We start from the raw sequence: 19,546 nt of genomic DNA, 5'->3' as shown, positions 1-19,546 counted from the left end.
TGCAGGGGATGCCAAAAATCTCACTTGCAGATTTCTGGGGAAAAAATCAGTGAGCCAATCACACAAGCGGGAAATTACATTTTCCGGGGGCGTTCTGTATACCATCTGTGTACAGAGCGCCTCCAGGTCGCCATATTGCATTTTACAGAAAATGACAGCAGCTGCAGATTGAAAAGGAAAGGTCATTTTTAATAACATTCAATTATAATATGACTTGTGCCGCAATTGTATATTATTATTATTATTATTTTTTCCCCAGGAAAGCGGAGTTACCCTTTAAATATCCATCGTAGTCCATAAATTGCCCTTGCTTGTCAGGTGTCAGTTCATATTGATGTAATATTACACGCGGCCTATGACCATAATCTACTACAGATGAAATGTGCGATTGCGTCTCCTCTGACAATCTGGAATTTCACATCTAAAACACGAAAATCCCCGTACAGGTTTATCTGCATTCCTATTCAATATAACCTCCCAAATCTCTCCCCCGAGGGCGAGCATTGTGAGCTCAGCCTCCCAGGAGAGCAAGCCGGAGCTTGTAGCGGAGCAGTGAAATAATGAGTCCAGCAGCTAGATCTGGGAAGAAGGGAAAAGTCGGAGTTGCAGGAGACAGATACAAATCATCAGCGCAATTGCTGGCTGACGTCACGTGCGATTCAGATTTAATGCTGAAGAAGAATGTCCGGTTTCCCCCCATATACAAACAACTTATAAATAAGACCTACAGGCTATTCAAATCTAATTACACCCAGCGCCATAAAACACAGCCGTTGTGCGATACGGCACTGCGTTACTTTAACTGACAATTGCGCGGTCCTGCGGCACTGTACCCAAATAAAATTTATGTTCTTTTTTCCCCCACAAATAGAGCTTTCTTTTGGTGGTGTTTGATCACCTCTGCGTTTTTTTTTTTGGTCTATAAATAAAAAAAGGCCGACAATTTTTAAAAAAAAATAAAAATAAATAAAATTGTACTTTCTGCTGGAAAACATATCCAATAAAAAAAATGTGAAAAATTTTAAAATTGTCATCAGTTTCGACCGATATGTATTCTGCTACATATTTTTGGTAAAAAAAAAATCCCAATAAGCGTATATTGACTGGTTTGCACAAACGTCTACAAACTATGGGATATATTTATAGAATTTTTATTTATTTATTTATTACTAATAAGGGGGTAATCAGTGACTTATATTGGGACTATATTGGGGCTATTTCAAATCTAATTACACCCAGCGCCATAAAACACTGCTGTTGTGCGATACGGCACTGCGTTACTTTAATTGACACTTGCGCGGTCCTGCGGCGCTGTACCCAAATAAAATGTATGTCCTTTTTTTCCCCACAAATAGAGCTTTCTTTTGGTGGTATTTGATCACCTCTGCGTTTTTTTTTTTTTTTTTTGGTCTATAAATAAAAAAAGGCCGACAATTTTTGAAAAAAATAAAAAAATAAAAAAATAAAATTGTACTTTCTGCTGGAAAACATATCCAATAAAAAAAAATTAGAAAAATTTGAAAATTGTCATCAGTTTCGACTGATATGTATTCTACATATTTTTGGTAAAAGAAAATCCCAATAAGCGTATATTGATTGGTTTGCACAAACGTCTACAAACTATGGGATATATTTATAGAATTTTTATTTATTTATTACTAATAAGGGGGTAACCAGCGACTTATAGTGGGACTATATTGCTACAGACAAATTGGACACTAACCAATACTTTTGATACTTTTTTACTTTCTGCTATAAAACACATCCAATAAAAAAAAATCAAAAAAAATCAAATTTCTTCATAAGTTTAGGCCAATATGTATAGACATGCGCACTGCCGAAAAAATGGGTTTGTTTTCGTTTCATTCATTTTTTTTGTTTTTTTTCTGCTTTTCGGGTCATTCGTTATGATCGCAATTCGAAAATTAGAAAATTCTGAATTTTTTTAATTCATAAATTCAAAAATTCGAAGATCAGAAAATAAGAAAGAAAATGCAAAAATTCAAGAGGATAACGAACTAGCTAATAATAACTAACTATAATATTATAGGTATTGGAATTTCTTTTCAAATTTGGCTGTTAATCGGATTTTTCGGCAGGGAATTGTGTGATGACAGACTGTTGGCCTAAAATCCGACCTGTTAGTATGCTCCATCTGACAATTGTTGTCCAGTTTTCCACCAACAAATGTTGGATGGCAGGCTAGTAGATTTTCGGCGGGCAACGGTCTGATTTTCATATGGTCAGTAGTCCGTCACACAAAAGTCCAAAGTACAAACACGCCTGCTCGGAATCAATGCTCACCAAACACGACATTAGAAGAAGGTGCCCAAAGGGTGGTGCTCAGGAGCTGAAATTCCAGATAGTACGTCACTACGTTCGTGTTTGTTGGCCAACAATTGTGTACCGTTTGTGTGCAAGACAAGTTCCTGGCACACACCCTTTGGACAAAATTTGACGCTTTGTTGGCCAACAATCCGATTGTGTGTACGAACCAGTGACACCAATACATGGAAGGGTTAAATGTGTGGGAAGGCATAGGCTTTGCAGGCACACAGGATCAATGCCTTCCCTACTGACAGAACCATATATATATGCAAGGGAGCTCTATTGTGTGCTATGTACAGAGTGCATGGTTCAGGTGTGTGCTATGTACAGTGTGCAGTTTTCAGGTGTGTGCTATGTACAGTGTGCAGTTTTCAGGTGTGTGCTATGTACAGTGTGCAGTTTTCAGGTGTGTACTATATACAGAGTGCAGTGTTCAGGTGTGTGCTATACACAGAGTATGGGGTTCAGGTGTGTGCTATGTACAGAGTGCAGGGTTCAGGTGTGTGCTATGTACAGAGTGCAAGGTTCAGGTGTGTGCTATGTACAGAGTGCAAGGTTCAGGTGTGTGCTATGTACAGAGTGCAGGGTTTAGGTGTGTGCTATGTACAGAGTGCAAGGTTCAGGTGTGTGCTATGTACAGAGTGCAGGGTTTAGGTGTGTGCTATGTACAGAGTGCAGGGTTTAGGTGTGTGCTATGTACAGAGTGCAGCCCCAACTCAAACCCACCCAAAAGCTTCCTTCTCTCACTCACCCAGATTCTGGAGATCTGTCCCCGCCATGAGTGTGTGCAGGGATCTGTTCATTCCAGAAGCTGCTGAGTGCAAAGCTGTGCGATGTAAACACGGAGGGCTGCTTTGTTTACAATGGATGGCAGGGAGCGGAGGGTGAGAGTCGGAGGTGACGAGGGCCACATGACAAGGTGTGGACGGGCCAGATTTGGGCCTTGTGCTTGACATATGTGCTACAGAGTGTCACTTAAAGTGACAGCTTTGAGTCTGCTGGGACTGCTGCCATCACACATCCATATGCTTCCATGGGAGTCCGAGGTTGTGTGCCCCCAGCAGGGTGGGCTCCTTATCACATGACCACTGTAAGAGCCAATTACAATGTTCAAGTGATCAGGACGCCGCCTCCACCATCAGCATTGTAAACCCCACTTTGTTATTTTTACCTACAGGTAAGCCTATAATAAGGCCTATAATAAGGCTTACTTGTAGTTAAAATGAATATCTTGTGCACCGTTTAAGAGATATTCACCCTGCATGCAGCCGGTGACATCATTGGAAACAATTTTTCGGGGGGCGGCAAACAGTATGCCAACCCCCCCGTCGGTCGCTAGGTAGGTTGCACTTACCCCATCACCGGCGGCTTCCCCTGCTTGGTGGCGGCGGCCTCCCGTTTTCCTGGTCATCACGGCGACGTCTTCCGTTTCCTCCCTCCTCCTCGGCGGCCAATCGGGAGTCTTCTCTTTTCAGAAAATGGGTCTCACACCTGCTTCTGATTGGCCGTATTGAGGATCAGTGTTTCAACAGCGAATATTCATTCACTGTTGTAACACACCTGGGAGGGGCTCCGTTTGCATCCTCCGGGACTCAAGCCCCCCCTATTTTTAAGCCTATTAGAGCCTCTGGCTACTGCCGCTGTAATTAATGCACCCGGTGCCCTTAAAGGGGCCGGACACATGAATAGGGGGCGGCCGCGGTGGCCATGGATAGATTCATGCTATGCATAAATCTATCCATTATGCATATAGGGGGTGGCGAGGAGAGAGGGGGTGGCGCCAGGGCGCCCCTAATGGACGGGCCGTCACTGGCGGATACCTTGCCGGAACTTCAGAGCTTCGTACCGGAAACCGAGGGCTCCCGCGGACACGCGTGGGAATGATGTCATCGCGGCTCCGGCCAAGCAAGGGTTGTCGGAAAGAGGCCCTTATCCTCATCAACACGGGTGCATGGTGCTTTGTGGTGGGGCACCAAAGTGCCCACCCCCCATGTTGAGGGCATGCGGTCTGGTATTGTTCAGGAAGGGGGGGGTGCTCACTCGTCCCCTCCCTTTCCTGACCTGCTGGCATGCTCAGATAAGTGTTTAAGGGCCTGGTATGGATTTTGGGGGGGGCACCACACTATTTTTTTCTAAATTTTGGCGTGGGGGGTCCCCCAAATTCATACTAGACCTGAAGGCAGGGGCGTATCCAGGGGGAGGCAATGGGGCAATTGCCCCCTCCGAGAACACCGCCAGCTGATGACAGCACGGCCGGTTCCGCAGGTGCAATCGCGGCCGGTTCCACGGGTGCCAGCGTGGCCGGTTCCGCGGGTGCCAGCGCGGCCAGTTCCATGGGTGACTGCGCTGAGTGTGGATGGGTGAGGGGGGGGCAGCTAGGCGGCTTAGGAGGGCTACTGGACAATCAGGAAGCCAGCGGGCATGGGAGCTGGGAGATGACATCTCTCACTGCCCTGCATCCCTCCAGTTCCGCCCTCACTGTGCGGGAAGTTGTGTTCAGCAGAGAGATTACATCATCTCTCTGCTGCCTATCTTCACTCTGGGACTCAACAAAAGAACACCTTAGCAGAAAAGTGACACAGTAGGTGACAATCCGTAATGTGTGGCAGGCAACGTGGCAAGTGGCAATCCGCAATGTGTGGCAGACTACGTGGCAAGTGGCAATTCACAATGTGTGGCAGGCTACGTGGCAAGTAGCAATGCGCAATGTGTGGCAGGTGACGTGGCAAGTGACAATCCGCAATGTGTGGCAGGTGACGTGGCAAGTGACAATCCGCAATGTGTGGCAGGTGACGTGGCAAGTGGCAATCCGCAATGTGTGGCAGGTGACGTGGCAAGTGACAATCCGCAATGTGTGGCAGGTGACGTGGCAAGTGACAATCCGCAATGTGTGGCAGGTGACGTGGCAAGTGACAATCCGCAATGTGTGGCAGGTGACGTGGCAAGTGACAATCCGCATTTGGTGGCAGGCGACATGGCAAATGACACCCTCAGGGCTCCCACTGATTCTGCATTATGGTGAGTTGAACCATTTCATTTTATATTACAATGTATTAATAGAAATAATGTGCTTCAATCATCCTGACACCATAACAACCATGGTGCCGTAATGATTGAAGCGCCAATACCAGCCATTTCCCATATAAATTGCCCCCAAAAAAACATATTTTATAGCAGTGCCCCTCCTGAGACTAGACTCTGGATCCGCCCCTGCCCGAAGGGCCTGGTATAGACCTGGGGGGAAAACCCCTAGCCATTTTTTTTGCGATTTCTTTTTGCCGGCAAACTTTTTTCTCACTTTCAGTGGGGACGTTTCTGACAGCTGATGACTCATCGGTTGTTAAGGACGCGGGGGGTGGTGTTTGATCACCTCTGTAGTTTTTATTTTTTTAAGTGTATTGATTAGTTTAGGCCGGTATATATTCTTCTACATATTTTTGTTAAAAAAAATCCCAATAAGTGTATATTAATTGGTTTGTGCAAAAGTTATAGCGTCTACAAACTAGGCCATAGATTTAGGGACTTTTAATTTTTTTTATTGTTTTTACTACTAATGGCGGCGATCTGTGATTTATAGCAGGACTGTGACATTGTGGTGGACAAATTTGACCCCGTTGTCAGTGTATGAAGGAAAGGAAAGCTTATAACCGGCTATCCTTTCACAGGGCACATTTACACTGATAATCAGTGCCAATCAGTGTACATTAGTGCAGCATATCAGTGCTCATCAGCGAAACCTTTATCAGTGCCTCCTCATTAGTGCAGGTTATCAGTGCCCATCAGTACAACCTCATCAGTGCCCTTCAGTGCAGCCTCATTAGAGCCTTCAGTGCAGTCTCATCAGTGCCCATCAGTGCAGCTTCTTCAGTGCCCATCAGTGCAGCCTCATCAGTGCCCTTCAGTGCAGCCTCATCGTGCCCACCAGTGCAGCTTCATCAGTGCCGCTTCATCAGTGTAGGTTATCAGTGCAGGTTATCAGTGCAGGTTATCAGTGCAGGTTATCAGTGTCCATTAGTACAGCCTTATCAGTGCAGCTTCATCAGTGCAGCCTCATCATTGCCCATCAGTACAGGTTATCAGTGCCAATCAGTACAGCCTTATCAGTGCCCATCAGTACAGGTTATCAGTGTCCATCAGTACAGCCTCATCAGTGTCCACAAGTGCAGCTTCATCAGTGCCCACCAGTGCAGCTTCATCAGTGCTCATCAGTGCAGCTTCATCAGTGCCCATCAGTGCAGCTTCATCAGTGCCCATCAGTACAGCCTCATCAGTGCCCATCAGTACAGCCTCATCAGTGCCCATCAGTACAGCCTCATCAGTGTCCTTCAGTGCAGCTTCATTAGTGCCCATCAGTGCAGCTTCATCAGTACCCATCAGTACAGCCTCATCAGTGTAACTTCATCAGTGCAGGTTATCAGTGTCCATCAGTACAGCCTCATCAGTGCCCATTGGTGCAGCCTCATCAGTGGCCTTCAGTGCAGCTCCATCAGTGCCCATCAGTGCAGCTTCATCACTGCCCATCAGTACAGCTTCCTCAGTGCCCATCAGTACAGGTTATCGGTGTCCATCAGTGCAGCCTCATCAGTGCCCATCAGTGCAGGTTATCATTGTCCATAAGCACAGCCTCATCAGTGCCCATCAGTGCAGCTTATCAGTGCCCATCAGTGCAGCTTATCAGTGCCCATCAGTGAAGAAGAAAAATTACTCATTTGCAAAATGTTAACAGAAATGAAGAAAAAGTTTTTTTTTTTTTTTTTTTTTAAACATTTTTGGTATTTTTTTGTCTTAAGACAATAAGGCCACATTGCAACTGCCATGTTGGCTTATTGTAGTGGTGCCTGACTAACCAAGTGAACGGGCTGTCATTCCAAAATCGGATATTTAAAGCAAACGTTCGCTCTAAAGTCTATTAGTGTACGGCCAGCTTTATTAGGGAGAATCATTGTGCAGCATATGAATGCACTGCTTTTTTATTTTCCATTACTATTATCATTATACAGGATTTGTTACATTGTAGACAAGTGTCATTTCTTCAGTGTTGTCACATGAAAAGATAGAATCAAATATTTACAAAAATGTGAGGGGTGTACTCACTTTTGTGAGATGCAGTGTGTATGTTTCCTTAAATCAAGTTATTATGAAGTATTCTCTATCAGTATTTCATATTTACCACTTGCAGGTAGATAAGTCTAAGCACGAGCAACAGCTCCCTGCAGGCTGATTTACAGCTAATGCTTTGAAACAAAACAGACCTGATTAGCAGAGAATCCGATTACACAGAATGTATGTATATATATATATATATATATATATATATATATATATATATATATATATATATTCAAATATAAATAATTACATAAATAATTTAAATAAATAAATGCTTTAAATGTGCAATGCTTTAAATATTTAAATAAAGCATAAAGTAAATAAATAAAAATATAAATATTATCATAAATAAATAAAACATTTATTAAAATAATAGATAAATGCTTTACAGTTGCAACACTTTAAATGACTAAATACATAAATAAAGGGAGACAGTGGTTCAGATGGTTTCCAATGGCATAGTTCACACCAGTGCAGTCAGTTCCATGGCTTTCCAATTCCCCTCCCCCCCCCAAAAAATAAATAAAGAAGTAGAACATGCTGCATTTTTCCTGCAATGGATTGTACTGGAAAGCGGTAAAACGCATCAAAAATGCACTGGACCCCAGTCAGTGGAAAAAACAGAAAAAAAAGCAAAAAAAAAAGCATCTGCAATGCATCCGTAAAATCAAAAACGCAGTGGAACAGATCTGCAGTGCATTTTTGTGGTATGAACCCGCCAGGGGTGGATTGCCAACTCATGGGGCCCCCCAGGAAATCAGAGATTATGGGGCCACACAGTATGCACACACACAGTATACACAGACATGTACACACAGTATACACATACATGTACACACAGTATACACAGACATGTTTCTATTGGCTGAGAAGGTACTGGAGAGGTGGGTAAGGGAAATTTCAGAGACGGATGTAAAAAAAAAAAAAACACAGATTTTTACATACTGTCCCTGGTTTTACTGAGGCTGGCAACCCTGATGGGGCCCCCTAGTGGCCCGGGGCCCTCGGGCAGTGCCCGAGTGGCTAAATGGTCAGTCTGCCCCAGGAACCAGCCCTTAATGCAATCCAGTGCTTTTTTTTCTTAACTCTAAGTGGCAGTTCACACCACAAGCAGTCCAGTGCGTTTTTTTTTCTGCATCAAAAACACATGGAAAGTAGGTTGTATGGTTTTTAATGGCATAGTTCACACAAGTGCTTGCAGTTCCAGTGCGTTCCAGTTTCAGAAAAAAAAAGTAGAACATTCTGCATTTTTCCTGCACTGGACTGTAGTGGAATAATGTAAAATGCATCAAAGCGCACCAGAAGCACCTAAACGCACAAAAACGTACTGGGTCACACATGTCCTTATTTAAGGTTAAGGGGGGGGGGATGCACTGGACTAAAAAAAGAGAAAAAAAAAAGAGAAAAAACGCACTGGAATGCCCCGGAAAAGATTAAAGATGGGGAAAATGCACTGGACCGCATCAAAAAACGTGCATTCAGAAAAACATCTGGAACTGCGTTTCTATGATGTGAGCTGGCCCTGAGGGCCAATTCACACCACATGCAGTCCAGTGTTTTTTTTTTCTGCATCAAAAATGCATGTAAAGTAGGTTATATGGTTTTCAATGGCATGGTTCACACCAGTGTAAAAGTAGAACATGCTGCATTTTTCCTGCACTGGACTGTACTGGAACGCTGTAAAATGCATCAAAAACGCACCAGAACGCACTGGAACACATCAAAAACATACCACAAATGCACTGGAACACACATCCTATTTATAGTTAAGAAAAAAAGATGGGGAAAAATGCACTAGACTGCATGAAAAATGCACTGGAACACATCAAAAACGCACATGCAGAAAACCATCTGGAACGCATCCAGACTGCATTTGTATGGCGTGAACTGGCCTCTAAGGTTGAGAAAAAAGAGGGGGAAAAAAGCACTGGGCTGCATCAAAAATGCACCAAAAATGCACTGGAACGCATAAAAAACGCGCATGCAAAAGCACCCGGAACGCATCTGAACAGTGTTTCTATGGTGTCCTTCCAGTGCAGGAAAAATGAAGCACGTTCTACTTTTTTTTTTCTGGAACTGAAAGCACCGGTGTGTGAACTATGCTATTGAAAACCATACAACCGACTTTCCATGCGTTTTTGATGCAGAACAACAACGCACTGGACTGCGTGTGGTGTGAACTGGCCCTAAAAAGCATCAAAAATGCATTGGAACTCCCCGGAAAAGGTTAAAAAAAAGGGGAAAAAATGCACTGGAACTTCCTGGAAAAGGTTTTAAACAGGGGGGGGGGGGAATACACTGGACCGCATCAAAAACGCACCAAAAACGCACATGCAGAAAATTATCTGCCACGTATCTGGTGTGAAGCGGGGGCTGAATACACATGCCCCCCCCCCCCCCACACACATTTATTTGTAAAAAAAATGAAAACCATTTATCATTTTCCTTCCACCTCACAATGATGTGACACTTTGTGTTGGTCTATCACATAAAATCCCAATTTAGGTTTTTGGTTATAACATGACAAAATGTGGAAAAATTTTAAGGGGTATGAATACTTTTTCAAGGCACTCCAATTACTGTCCAATGTACTTTCGATTTACTAAACCCTGGAATACGACATCTAAACAATACACAGGAATTGTATCAGGTCAGGAAGGCCTTCTTCTCATACAGCATATAGATCTAAAGGAGATTGTACAATCAGATTGTATAGTGTATGGTCAGACTCTGGCAGGCGATGCGGCTCGGGGTCGGTGCTTCTGCAGGTACAAAGCACATTTCTAGAAAGGGTAGAATGGACTCACCTTGGCTTCCTGTGATCAGCACCGTCCGTCCTTCCGTCCTTCCGTCGTCTACCTGGATTCCTGAGACACACCAGGACTCCAGGAATGATCTCCACCCAGCTGTGACGGAGGAAGGGGCCACCCTACAGGTGAAGGGAAGTGGCTCCCGCCCATTGCTCCCAGCACCAGCAAGTCGCAGCATGCCAGAGATCGGGGCCTTACCTGTGCAGCACATCTCCGCCATGGCAGCTCCTAATCCCCGGGCATGGAGTGTGAGCGGTGCAGACATTGCACACATTCCTGCCATAGTGTGGGGTGGCGGTGGATCGGGATTGTGATGAATGCAAAACACAAACATTCACCCTCCAGGCCATGAAATTCTGCTTGGACTTAGACCTGTGCCCGAGGGCCACGTGCCGCTCTCTTCTATTAACTCTTCTTTTACTGCAGCAGGAGAGGCGCCTGCACTGCACACAGGAGGGGGGGATTTACTAAAGGCAAATAGACTGTGCACTCTGCATGTGTAGCTGCTCCAGAGCTTAGTAAATGAGGGGAAGCTCTGCTGACTTCCATCATCCAATCATGTGCAAGCAAAAATTATGTTTTTTTACAATTTTCCTTGGATGCAATTGGGTAATCATTGCAAAGTGAAGCTTTACCTCAGTGGTGGTTGGCGCTCGAAATATTTGGGGGGGCGCAAACAAACTGAAAAATTCTGAAAAAAAAACTCCCCATCAATTGCAGCCTCACTGTGCCATCAAACACAGCCACTTTGCCCATCAAATGTTGCCACTGTGCCCAACAAACGCTGCCACTGTGCCCATCACACGCAGTCACTTTGCCTATAAAACGCTGCCACTGTGCCCAAATTTTTTTGGGGGGGGGGGCGCAAACAAAATGAAAAATTCCGAAAAAAAACACCCATCAATTGCAGCCTCACTGTGCCATCAAACGCTGCCACTGTGCCCATCAAATGCAGCCATTGTGCCCATCAAACGCAGCCATTGTGCCCATCACAGTTCCCATCGAATGCTGCCACTGTGCCCCAAATGCTGCCACTGTGCCCATTAAATGCTTCCACTGTGCCCCAAATGCTGCCACTGTTCCCATCGAACGCTGCCACTGTGCTCATTAAATGCTGCCACTGTGCCCCAAATGCTGCCACTGTGCCCATTAAATGCTGCCACTGTGCCCCAAATGTTGCCACTGTGCCCCAAGTGCTGTCACTGTGCCCCCTGCCCGCCGTCTGCCCGGCACTTTTCTCGTGTGGGCAGCGGGTGACGGTGGCGAGTGGTGTCCGGTGTCCTCCGTTTCATCCCAACTTCCGATGTCTTCTCCCGCCCGCTCCTCCTCTCGCCTTCTGCAATGATTGGACGCCTGGTAGGCGGCCAATCACAGCACCTGTGATTTCAGCCAATCAGGTGACAGGTAACACAGACCCGGCAACCTGATTAGCTGAGAAGCGGGTCAGTGTTAGGGAAGCGATGTATTTGCTTCTCTAACACAACACGGTGTAAACAGCGAACCAATTTGGAAGCCTATTAGAGCCCACGGCTCGAATCAGGACGCCTATTAGAACCAACAGCTCTAATCAGGCGCTTCCAAAAACACCCCCACCGCTGTAATTCAGATGCCTGGTGCCCAACAAGGGGTCAGACACCTGAATAGGGGGCGGCAGTGGCGACAATAGATAGATTCCTGCAATGCATGAGTCTATCTATTGGTGATAGAGCAGTGCAGGAGAGAGGGGTGGCGCTCCTGCGCCCTCTATGGACGCACCGCCCCTGCTTTACCTCATTTACTAAGAACTGGAGCAAATGCACTTTGCAGAGTGCACAGTCTATTTGCCTTTAGTAAAATCAACCCCACAGTGTCTGCAATGATTGGCTGTACTGTCAGCCCCATTTATTATTGATTGCTGTAGGGGTGTCAAAACCACGGCCCACAGGCCAAATCTGGCCTGCCGCAATATTTTATCTGTAAGGGGGGACTTTGATAATGATTCTGATGTAAGGGGGGGACTTTGTGTAAGGAGGACTCTGATGTAAAGGAGATTTTGATGGTGACTCTGATGTAAAGGGGCACTAATGAAAGGGGAACTGCGATGTAAGAGGGGACTCTGATGTAAGAGGGGACTCTGATATAAGAGGAAATTCATAGTAAAGGAGACACTGATGTAAGCGTGACTCTGATTGAGGACTCTCATGTAAGGGGGACTTTAATGTAAGGGGGGCTCTGATGTAAAAGGAAACTGTGATGTAAGGGAGGACGCCAATATAAGGCGTACTTTGATGGGACTCTTATGTAAGAGTACTCTAATTTATGGGGGATCTGATGGGGACTCTCATGTAAGGGGGACTCTGATGTCAGGGGGGACTTTGATGTAAGAGTACTCTAATGTATGGGTGATCTGATGGAGACTCTCATGTAAGGGGAGGCTCTGATGTAAGGGTGACTTTAATTCAAAGGGGACTCTGATGTAAGGGGATACACCGTTATAAGGTGGACTTTGATGGGGACTCTTATGTAAGAGTACTCTCATGTAAAGGGGACTCTAATGAAAGGGGACTCTGATGTAAGAGGGGACTTTGATGAGTACTCTGATGTAAGGAGACTCTGATATAAGAGTAATATACAATGTAAAGGGGATGCTGATATAAGCATGACTCTGATGGGGACTCTCATGTAAGGGGGACTCTGGTATAAGAGGGACTCCGATGTAAAGTGGGGAATCTTCTGGAGATCCTAATGTAAGTGGGGATTCTCATGTAAGAGGGGCTCTTATGTAAAAGGAGATTCTGATGAGGACTCTGATGTAAGGGGGGACACCAATATAAGGGGGACTATGATGGAGACTCTTATGTAAGAGTACTCTCATGTAAGGGGGATCTGATGGGGACTCTCATGTAAGGGGGATTCTGATGTCAGGGGGACATTAACATAAGAGGGGACCCCAATAGGGACTCTCATGTAACGGGGGAAGGGGGTTCTGATTAGGACTACCATGTAAGGGGAGACTCTGATGTAAGGGGGACTCTAATGGGGAATCCCATGTAAGGGAGATTTTGATGGGGACCTTCATGTAAGGTGGGAATCTGATGTAAGGAGAACTCCAATGTCAGAGGGGCTTTGATAAGGACTCTCATGTAAGGGGGAGTCTTAGGTAAGGGGGAGTCTCATGTACGGGGGGAGTCTCATGTAAGGGGGGAGTCTCATGCAAGGGGGGAGTCTCATGCAAGGGGGACTCTAATATAAGGGGGAGTCTCATGTACAGGGGACTCTCATGTAAAGGGGAGTCTCATGTAAAGGGGAGTCTCATGTAAAGGGGAGTCTCATGTAAGGGGGGAGTCTCATGTAAGGGGGGAGTCTCATGTAAGGGGGGAGTCTCATGTAAGGGGGGAGTCTCATGTAAGGGGGACTCTCATGTAAAGGGGAGTCTCATGTAAGGGGGACTCTAATGTAAAGGGGAGTCTCATGTAAGGGGGACTCTCATGTAAGGGGGACTCTCATGTAAAGGGGACTCTCATGTAAAGGGGACTCTCATGTAAAGGGGACTCTCATGTAAGGGGGAGTCTCATGTAAGGGGGTCTCTAATTTAAAGGGGATTCTCATGTAAGGGGGACTCTCATGTAAGGGGGACTCTAATGTAAAGGGGAGTCTCATGTAAGGGGGAGTCTCATGTAAGGGGGACTCTCATGTAAGGGGGACTCTCATGTAAGGGGGACTTTCATGTAAGGGGAAGTCTCATGTAAGGGGGAGTCTCATGTAAGGGGGAGTCTCAGGTAAGGGGGAGACTCTCATGTAAGGGAGACTCTCATGTAAGGGGGAGTCTCATGTAAGGGGGAGTCTCATGTAAGGGGGACTCTCATGTAAAGGGGAGTCTCATGTAAGGGGGACTCTAATGTAAGGGGGAGTCTCATGTAAGGGGGACTCTCATGTAAGGGGGACTCTCATGTAAAGGGGACTCTCATGTAAAGGGGACTCTCATGTAAAGGGGACTCTCATGTAAAGGGGACTCTCATGTAAGGGGGTCTCTAATTTAAAGGGGATTCTCATGTAAGGGGGACTCTCATGTAAGGGGGAGTCTCATGTAAGGGGGACTCTAATGTAAAGGGGAGTCTCATGTAAGGGGGGAGTCTCATGTAAGGGGGACTCTCATGTAAGGGGGACTCTCATGTAAGGGGGACTCTCATGTAAGGGGGACTTTCATGTAAGGGGGAGTCTCTCATGTAAGGGGGAGTCTCTCATGTAAGGGGGAGTCTCTCGTGTAAGGGGGAGACTCTCGTGTAAGGGGGAGACTCTCGTGTAAGGGGGAGACTCTCGTGTAAGGGGGAGACTCTCATGTAAGGGAGACTCTCATGTAAGGGGGAGTCTCATGTAAGGGGGAGTCTCATGTAAGGGGGGATCTCATGTAAAGGGGAGTCTCATGTAAAGGGGAGTCTCATTTAAGGGGGACTCTCATTTAAGGGGGACTCTCATTTAAGGGGGAGTCTCATGTAAGGGGGAGTCTCATGTAAAGGGGACTCTCATTTAAGGGGGACTCTCATTTAAGGGGGACTCTCATTTAAGGGGGACTCTCATTTAAGGGGGACTCTCATGTAAGGGGGAGTCTCATGTAAGGGGGAGTCTCATGTAAGGGGGAGTCTCTCATGTAAAGGGGAGTCTCATGTAAGGGGGAGTCTCATGTAAGGGGGAGTCTCTCATGTAAAGGGGAGTCTCGTGTAAGGGGGACTCTCGTGTAAGGGGGAGTCTCATGTAAGGGGAAGTCTCATGTAAGGGGGAGTCTCATGTAAGGGGGACTCTCGTGTAAGGGGGAGTCTCATGTAAGGGGGAGTCTCATGTAAAGGGGAGTCTCATGTAAGGGGGAGTCTCATGTAAAGGGGAGTCTCATGTAAGGGGGAGTCTCATGTAAGGGGGAGTCTCATGTAAGGGGGAGTCTCATGTAAAGGGGAGTCTCATGTAAGGGGGAGTCTCATGTAAGGGGGAGTCTCATGTAAAGGGGAGTCTCATGTAAGGGGGAGTCTCATGTAAGGGGGAGTCTCATGTAAGGGGGAGTCTCATGTAAGGGGGAGTCTCATGTAAGGGGGAGTCTCATGTAAGGGGGAGTCTCATGTAAAGGGGAGTCTCATGTAAGGGGGAGTCTCATGTAAGGGGGAGTCTCATGTAAGGGGGAGTCTCATGTAAAGGGGAGTCTCATGTAAGGGGGAACAGGAATGGAGTAGAAATCTTCCAATGGGGATTCTAGTCCTGGTAATTCTGATTACATCAGAGTCAGGGTCACCAGTGGTGATTAAAGAGGAAGTAAACCCTGATGAGTTTCCTTCCTCTTTGATTCCCTGCAAAGGCAAAGCATAATGGACTTCTATGCATCGCATAGTAGTCCATTATGTGTCACTTACCTGACACAGGAGCCAGCGAAGTCACCGCTGTCCCCTGCAGTCCGGCACATCCATCTTCTCGTGGGTCTCGCTGCTTCGCCGCTGTCATTCGGCGAAGCCGCGATGACGTCACTTCCGTGCATGCGCACGGGAGCCGCCACTCGTGGCATATCGCCATTGACAGTGGCGCGTTCAGTGCGCCTGCGCGCTGCTGTCTACGACACATGCGCCGTAGACAGCGGTGCCTGTGTTTTGGCAAATATCTCCTAAACCGTCTAGATTTAGGAGATATTTCTTGGACATTAATCTAGGCTTACCTGTAGGTCAAAGTGTGTTGTAAGGGTTTACAACCACTTTAAATACCACCAAAAGAAAACTGTCTTATGTCCGTCTCATAACAATGCTATAAGTGTCACATGGGCACAGTGTAGTATGACCGCACAATTGTCATTCAAGGTGTGACGGCGCTGAAAGCTGGAAATTGTCCTGGGCAGGAAGGGGGTGAAAGTGCCCGGGAGTGAAGGGGTGAAATATAAGGGAGCCTCCCAGACACCGGCCGGATCATGAAATCTTTATAGTTAATTTTTTTATTTTTACAGTTCTCTAATTTTAGATTTCCTTTCTTTATTTTACTCTGATATATTACTATTTATAATGATAGATAATAAGACATAATTAAGTACTCAATTAATGAATAAAGTTTTACAGAGTCTACATTATTATTTTTGTTATTATAATGTTACACTTTGGTAATATTATAATATTAATGTTCACTGTTTTATTTTCTCATGATGAGAAGTAAGCTATACAGAGATCCATACAGAGATCTATACAGAGATCTATGCAGATCTATACAGAGATCCATACAGAGATCCATACAGAGATCCATACAGATCTATACAGAGATCCATACAGAGATCTATACAGAGATCCATACAGATCTATACAGAGATCCATACAGAGATCTATACAGAGATCTATACAGAGATCTATACAGATCTATACAGAGATCCATACAGAGATCTATGCAGATCTATACAGAGATCCATACAGAGATCTATACAGAGATCCATACAGAGATCTATGCAGATCTATACAGAGATCTATGCAGATCTATACAGAGATCCATACAGAGATCTATACAGATCCATACAGAGATCCATATAGAGATCTATACAGAGATCTATACAGAGATCCATACAGAGATCTATACATAGAGATCCATACAGAGATCTATACATAGATCCATACAGAGATCTATACAGAGATCTATACAGAGATCCATACAGAGATCCATACAGAGATCCATACAGAGATCTATACATAGATCCATGCAGAGATCTATACATAGATCCATGCAGAGATCCATACAGAGATCTATACATAGATCCATACAGAGATATATACAGAGATCTATACAGAGATCCATACAGAGATCCATACAGAGATCTATACAGAGATCCATACAGAGATCTATACATAGATCCATGCAGAGATCTATACAGAGATCTATACAGAGATCCATACAGAGATCTATACAGAGATCTATACAGAGATCTATACATAGATCCATACAGAGATCTATACAGAGATCCATACAGAGATCCATACAGAGATCCATACAGAGATCTACACAGAGATCCATACAGAGATCCATACAGAGATCTATACATAGATCCATACAGAGATCCATACAGAGATCTATACAGAGATCTATACAGAGATCTATACATAGATCCATACAGAGATCTATACAGAAATCCATACAGAGATCCATACAGAGATCCATACAGAGATCTATACATAGATCCATACAGAGATCCATACAGAGATCTATACATAGATCTATACATAGATCTACACAGATCCATGCAGAGATCTATGCAGAGATCTATACAGAGACCCATACAGAGATCCATACAGAGATCTATACAGAGATCCATACAGAGATCCATACAGAGATCTATACATAGATCCATACAGAGATCCATACAGAGATCTACACAGAGATCCATACAGAGATCCATACAGAGATCTATACATAGATCCATACAGAGATCCATACAGAGATCTATACAGAGATCTATACAGAGATCTATACATAGATCCATACAGAGATCTATACAGAGATCCATACAGAGATCCATACAGAGATCTATACATAGATCCATACAGAGATCTATACATAGATCCATACAGAGATCCATACAGAGATCTATACAGAGATCTATACATAGATCTACACAGATCCATACAGAGATCTATGCAGAGATCTATACAGAGACCCATACAGAGATCCATACAGAGATCTATACAGAGATCCATACAGAGATCCATACAGAGATCCATACAGAGATCTATACATAGATCCATACAGAGATCCATACAGAGATCTACACAGAGATCCATACAGAGATCCATACAGAGATCTATACATAGATCCATACAGAGATCCATACAGAGATCTATACAGAGATCTATACAGAGATCTATACATAGATCCATACAGAGATCTATACAGAGATCCATACAGAGATCCATACAGAGATCTATACATAGATCCATACAGAGATCCATACATAGATCTATACATAGATCTACACAGATCCATACAGAGATCTATGCAGAGATCTATACAGAGACCCATACAGATCCATACAGATCCATACAGAGATCTATACAGATCCATACAGATCTATACAGATCTATACAGATCCATACAGAGATCCACACAGAGATCCATACAGAGATCCATACAGAGATCCATACAGAGATCCATACAGAGATCTATACAGATCCATACAGAGATCCATACAGAGATCTATACAGATCCATACAGAGATCTATACAGAGATCCATACAGAGATCTATACAGATCCATACAGAGATCTATACAGAGATCCATACAGATCCATACAGAGATCTATACAGAGATCTATACAGATCCATACAGATCTATACAGATCTATACACAGATCCATACAGAGATCTATACAGATCTATACACAGATCCATACAGAGATACATACAGATCCATACAGAGATACAGACAGAGATCTATACAGATCTACACTTTTTGCAGTAAAGGACAGTTGGCAGTGGAATGGTGGGTGTGACGGGTAGAGCTCAGCGTGGCAGCACGTCGCTGACATATAATAGAGTCACCTGCGGGTAATAAATCCATTGCTGTTCTGTTTGCTCACCTGCACAGGTAGATCTGTTGTGCTGTAATATAAGGCGATGGTCGGATGTCAGCTGCCAGTACGAGGGAATGGAAGACGATGACTACAAGACGTCTCTTGGAGGAATTCATGGAGGTGGAATTCGCTCACTAACCCGTCTTTTGTGTACACTGGATATTGTAATCCAAATAAATGTTTGTAAGTGACTTGTCCTGTACATTCCAAGTGACAGGGCCCTCCTACACAGCCAGGGGACAATAATAAGGCAGCACAGTAATCATGCTGAGTGCAGAGGCCAGGAGTATGCAACATACAGAATGCGGGGGTCAGGAGTATGTAACATACAGAGTGCGGGGGTCAGGAGTTTGTAAAATACAGAGTGCAGGGGCCAGGAGTATGTAACATTTAGAATGCAGGGGTCAGGAGTATGTAACATACAGAGTGCAGGGGCCAGGAGTATGTAACATACAGTGTGCAGGGGTCAGGAGTACGTAACATTTAGAGTGCAGGGGTCAGGAGTATATAACATACAGAGTGCAGGGGTCAGGAGTTTGTAACATACAGAGTAAAGGGGTCAGGAGTATGTAACACACAGAGTGCAGGGGTCAGGAGAATGTAGCGTACAGAGTGCAGGGGTCAGGAGTATGTAATGTACAGAGTGCAGGGGTCAGGAGTATGTAATGTACAGAGTGGAGAGGCCAGGAGTATGTAACATACAGAGTGCAGGGGTCAGGAGTATGTAACATACAGAGTGCATGGGTCA

The 19,546-nt window shown here is 44.9% G+C and overlaps 3 protein-coding genes across 4 annotated transcripts in view; 2 read left to right on the top strand and 1 right to left on the bottom strand.

The window, feature by feature from the left end:
* Positions 1 to 10,582, bottom strand: part of FERMT1 (FERM domain containing kindlin 1) — a 98,623-nt gene extending 88,041 nt beyond the window's left edge. Inside the window, exon 1 of one of the 2 annotated variants that reach the window (XM_077485495.1) lies at positions 10,446 to 10,582. The gene's annotated coding sequence lies outside the window, so the exon portion shown is untranslated. Of the gene's footprint in view, positions 1 to 10,244; positions 10,385 to 10,445 lie in introns of those variants that run through there. The other variant, XM_077485494.1, reaches the window with a different exon arrangement.
* Positions 4,662 to 17,436, top strand: LOC143986664 (uncharacterized; the record flags this gene model as incomplete). The annotated part of the gene is made up of 2 exons (XM_077485070.1): positions 4,662 to 4,688; positions 16,819 to 17,436. Coding segments are annotated over exons 1-2 (645 nt in total), but the record flags the coding sequence as incomplete, so codon positions are not given.
* Positions 17,437 to 17,470: 34 nt separating this feature from the next.
* Positions 17,471 to 18,686, top strand: LOC143986663 (uncharacterized). Its single transcript, XM_077485068.1, has 2 exons — positions 17,471 to 17,834; positions 17,893 to 18,686. The coding sequence occupies exons 1-2, from the start codon at positions 17,471 to 17,473 to the stop codon at positions 18,684 to 18,686; spliced, it is 1,158 nt and encodes a 385-aa protein (XP_077341194.1).
* Positions 18,687 to 19,546: the final 860 nt, after the last annotated feature.

This window comes from Lithobates pipiens, unplaced genomic scaffold (genome assembly GCF_037356315.1).
Source record: "Lithobates pipiens isolate NorthernLeopardFrog02 unplaced genomic scaffold, aLitPip1_a1.2 Scaffold_18, whole genome shotgun sequence".
NCBI lineage: Eukaryota > Metazoa > Chordata > Amphibia > Anura > Ranidae > Lithobates > Lithobates pipiens.
Note: the sequence above shows the minus strand (reverse complement) of the source record. Positions and strands in the feature narration are given on the sequence as shown.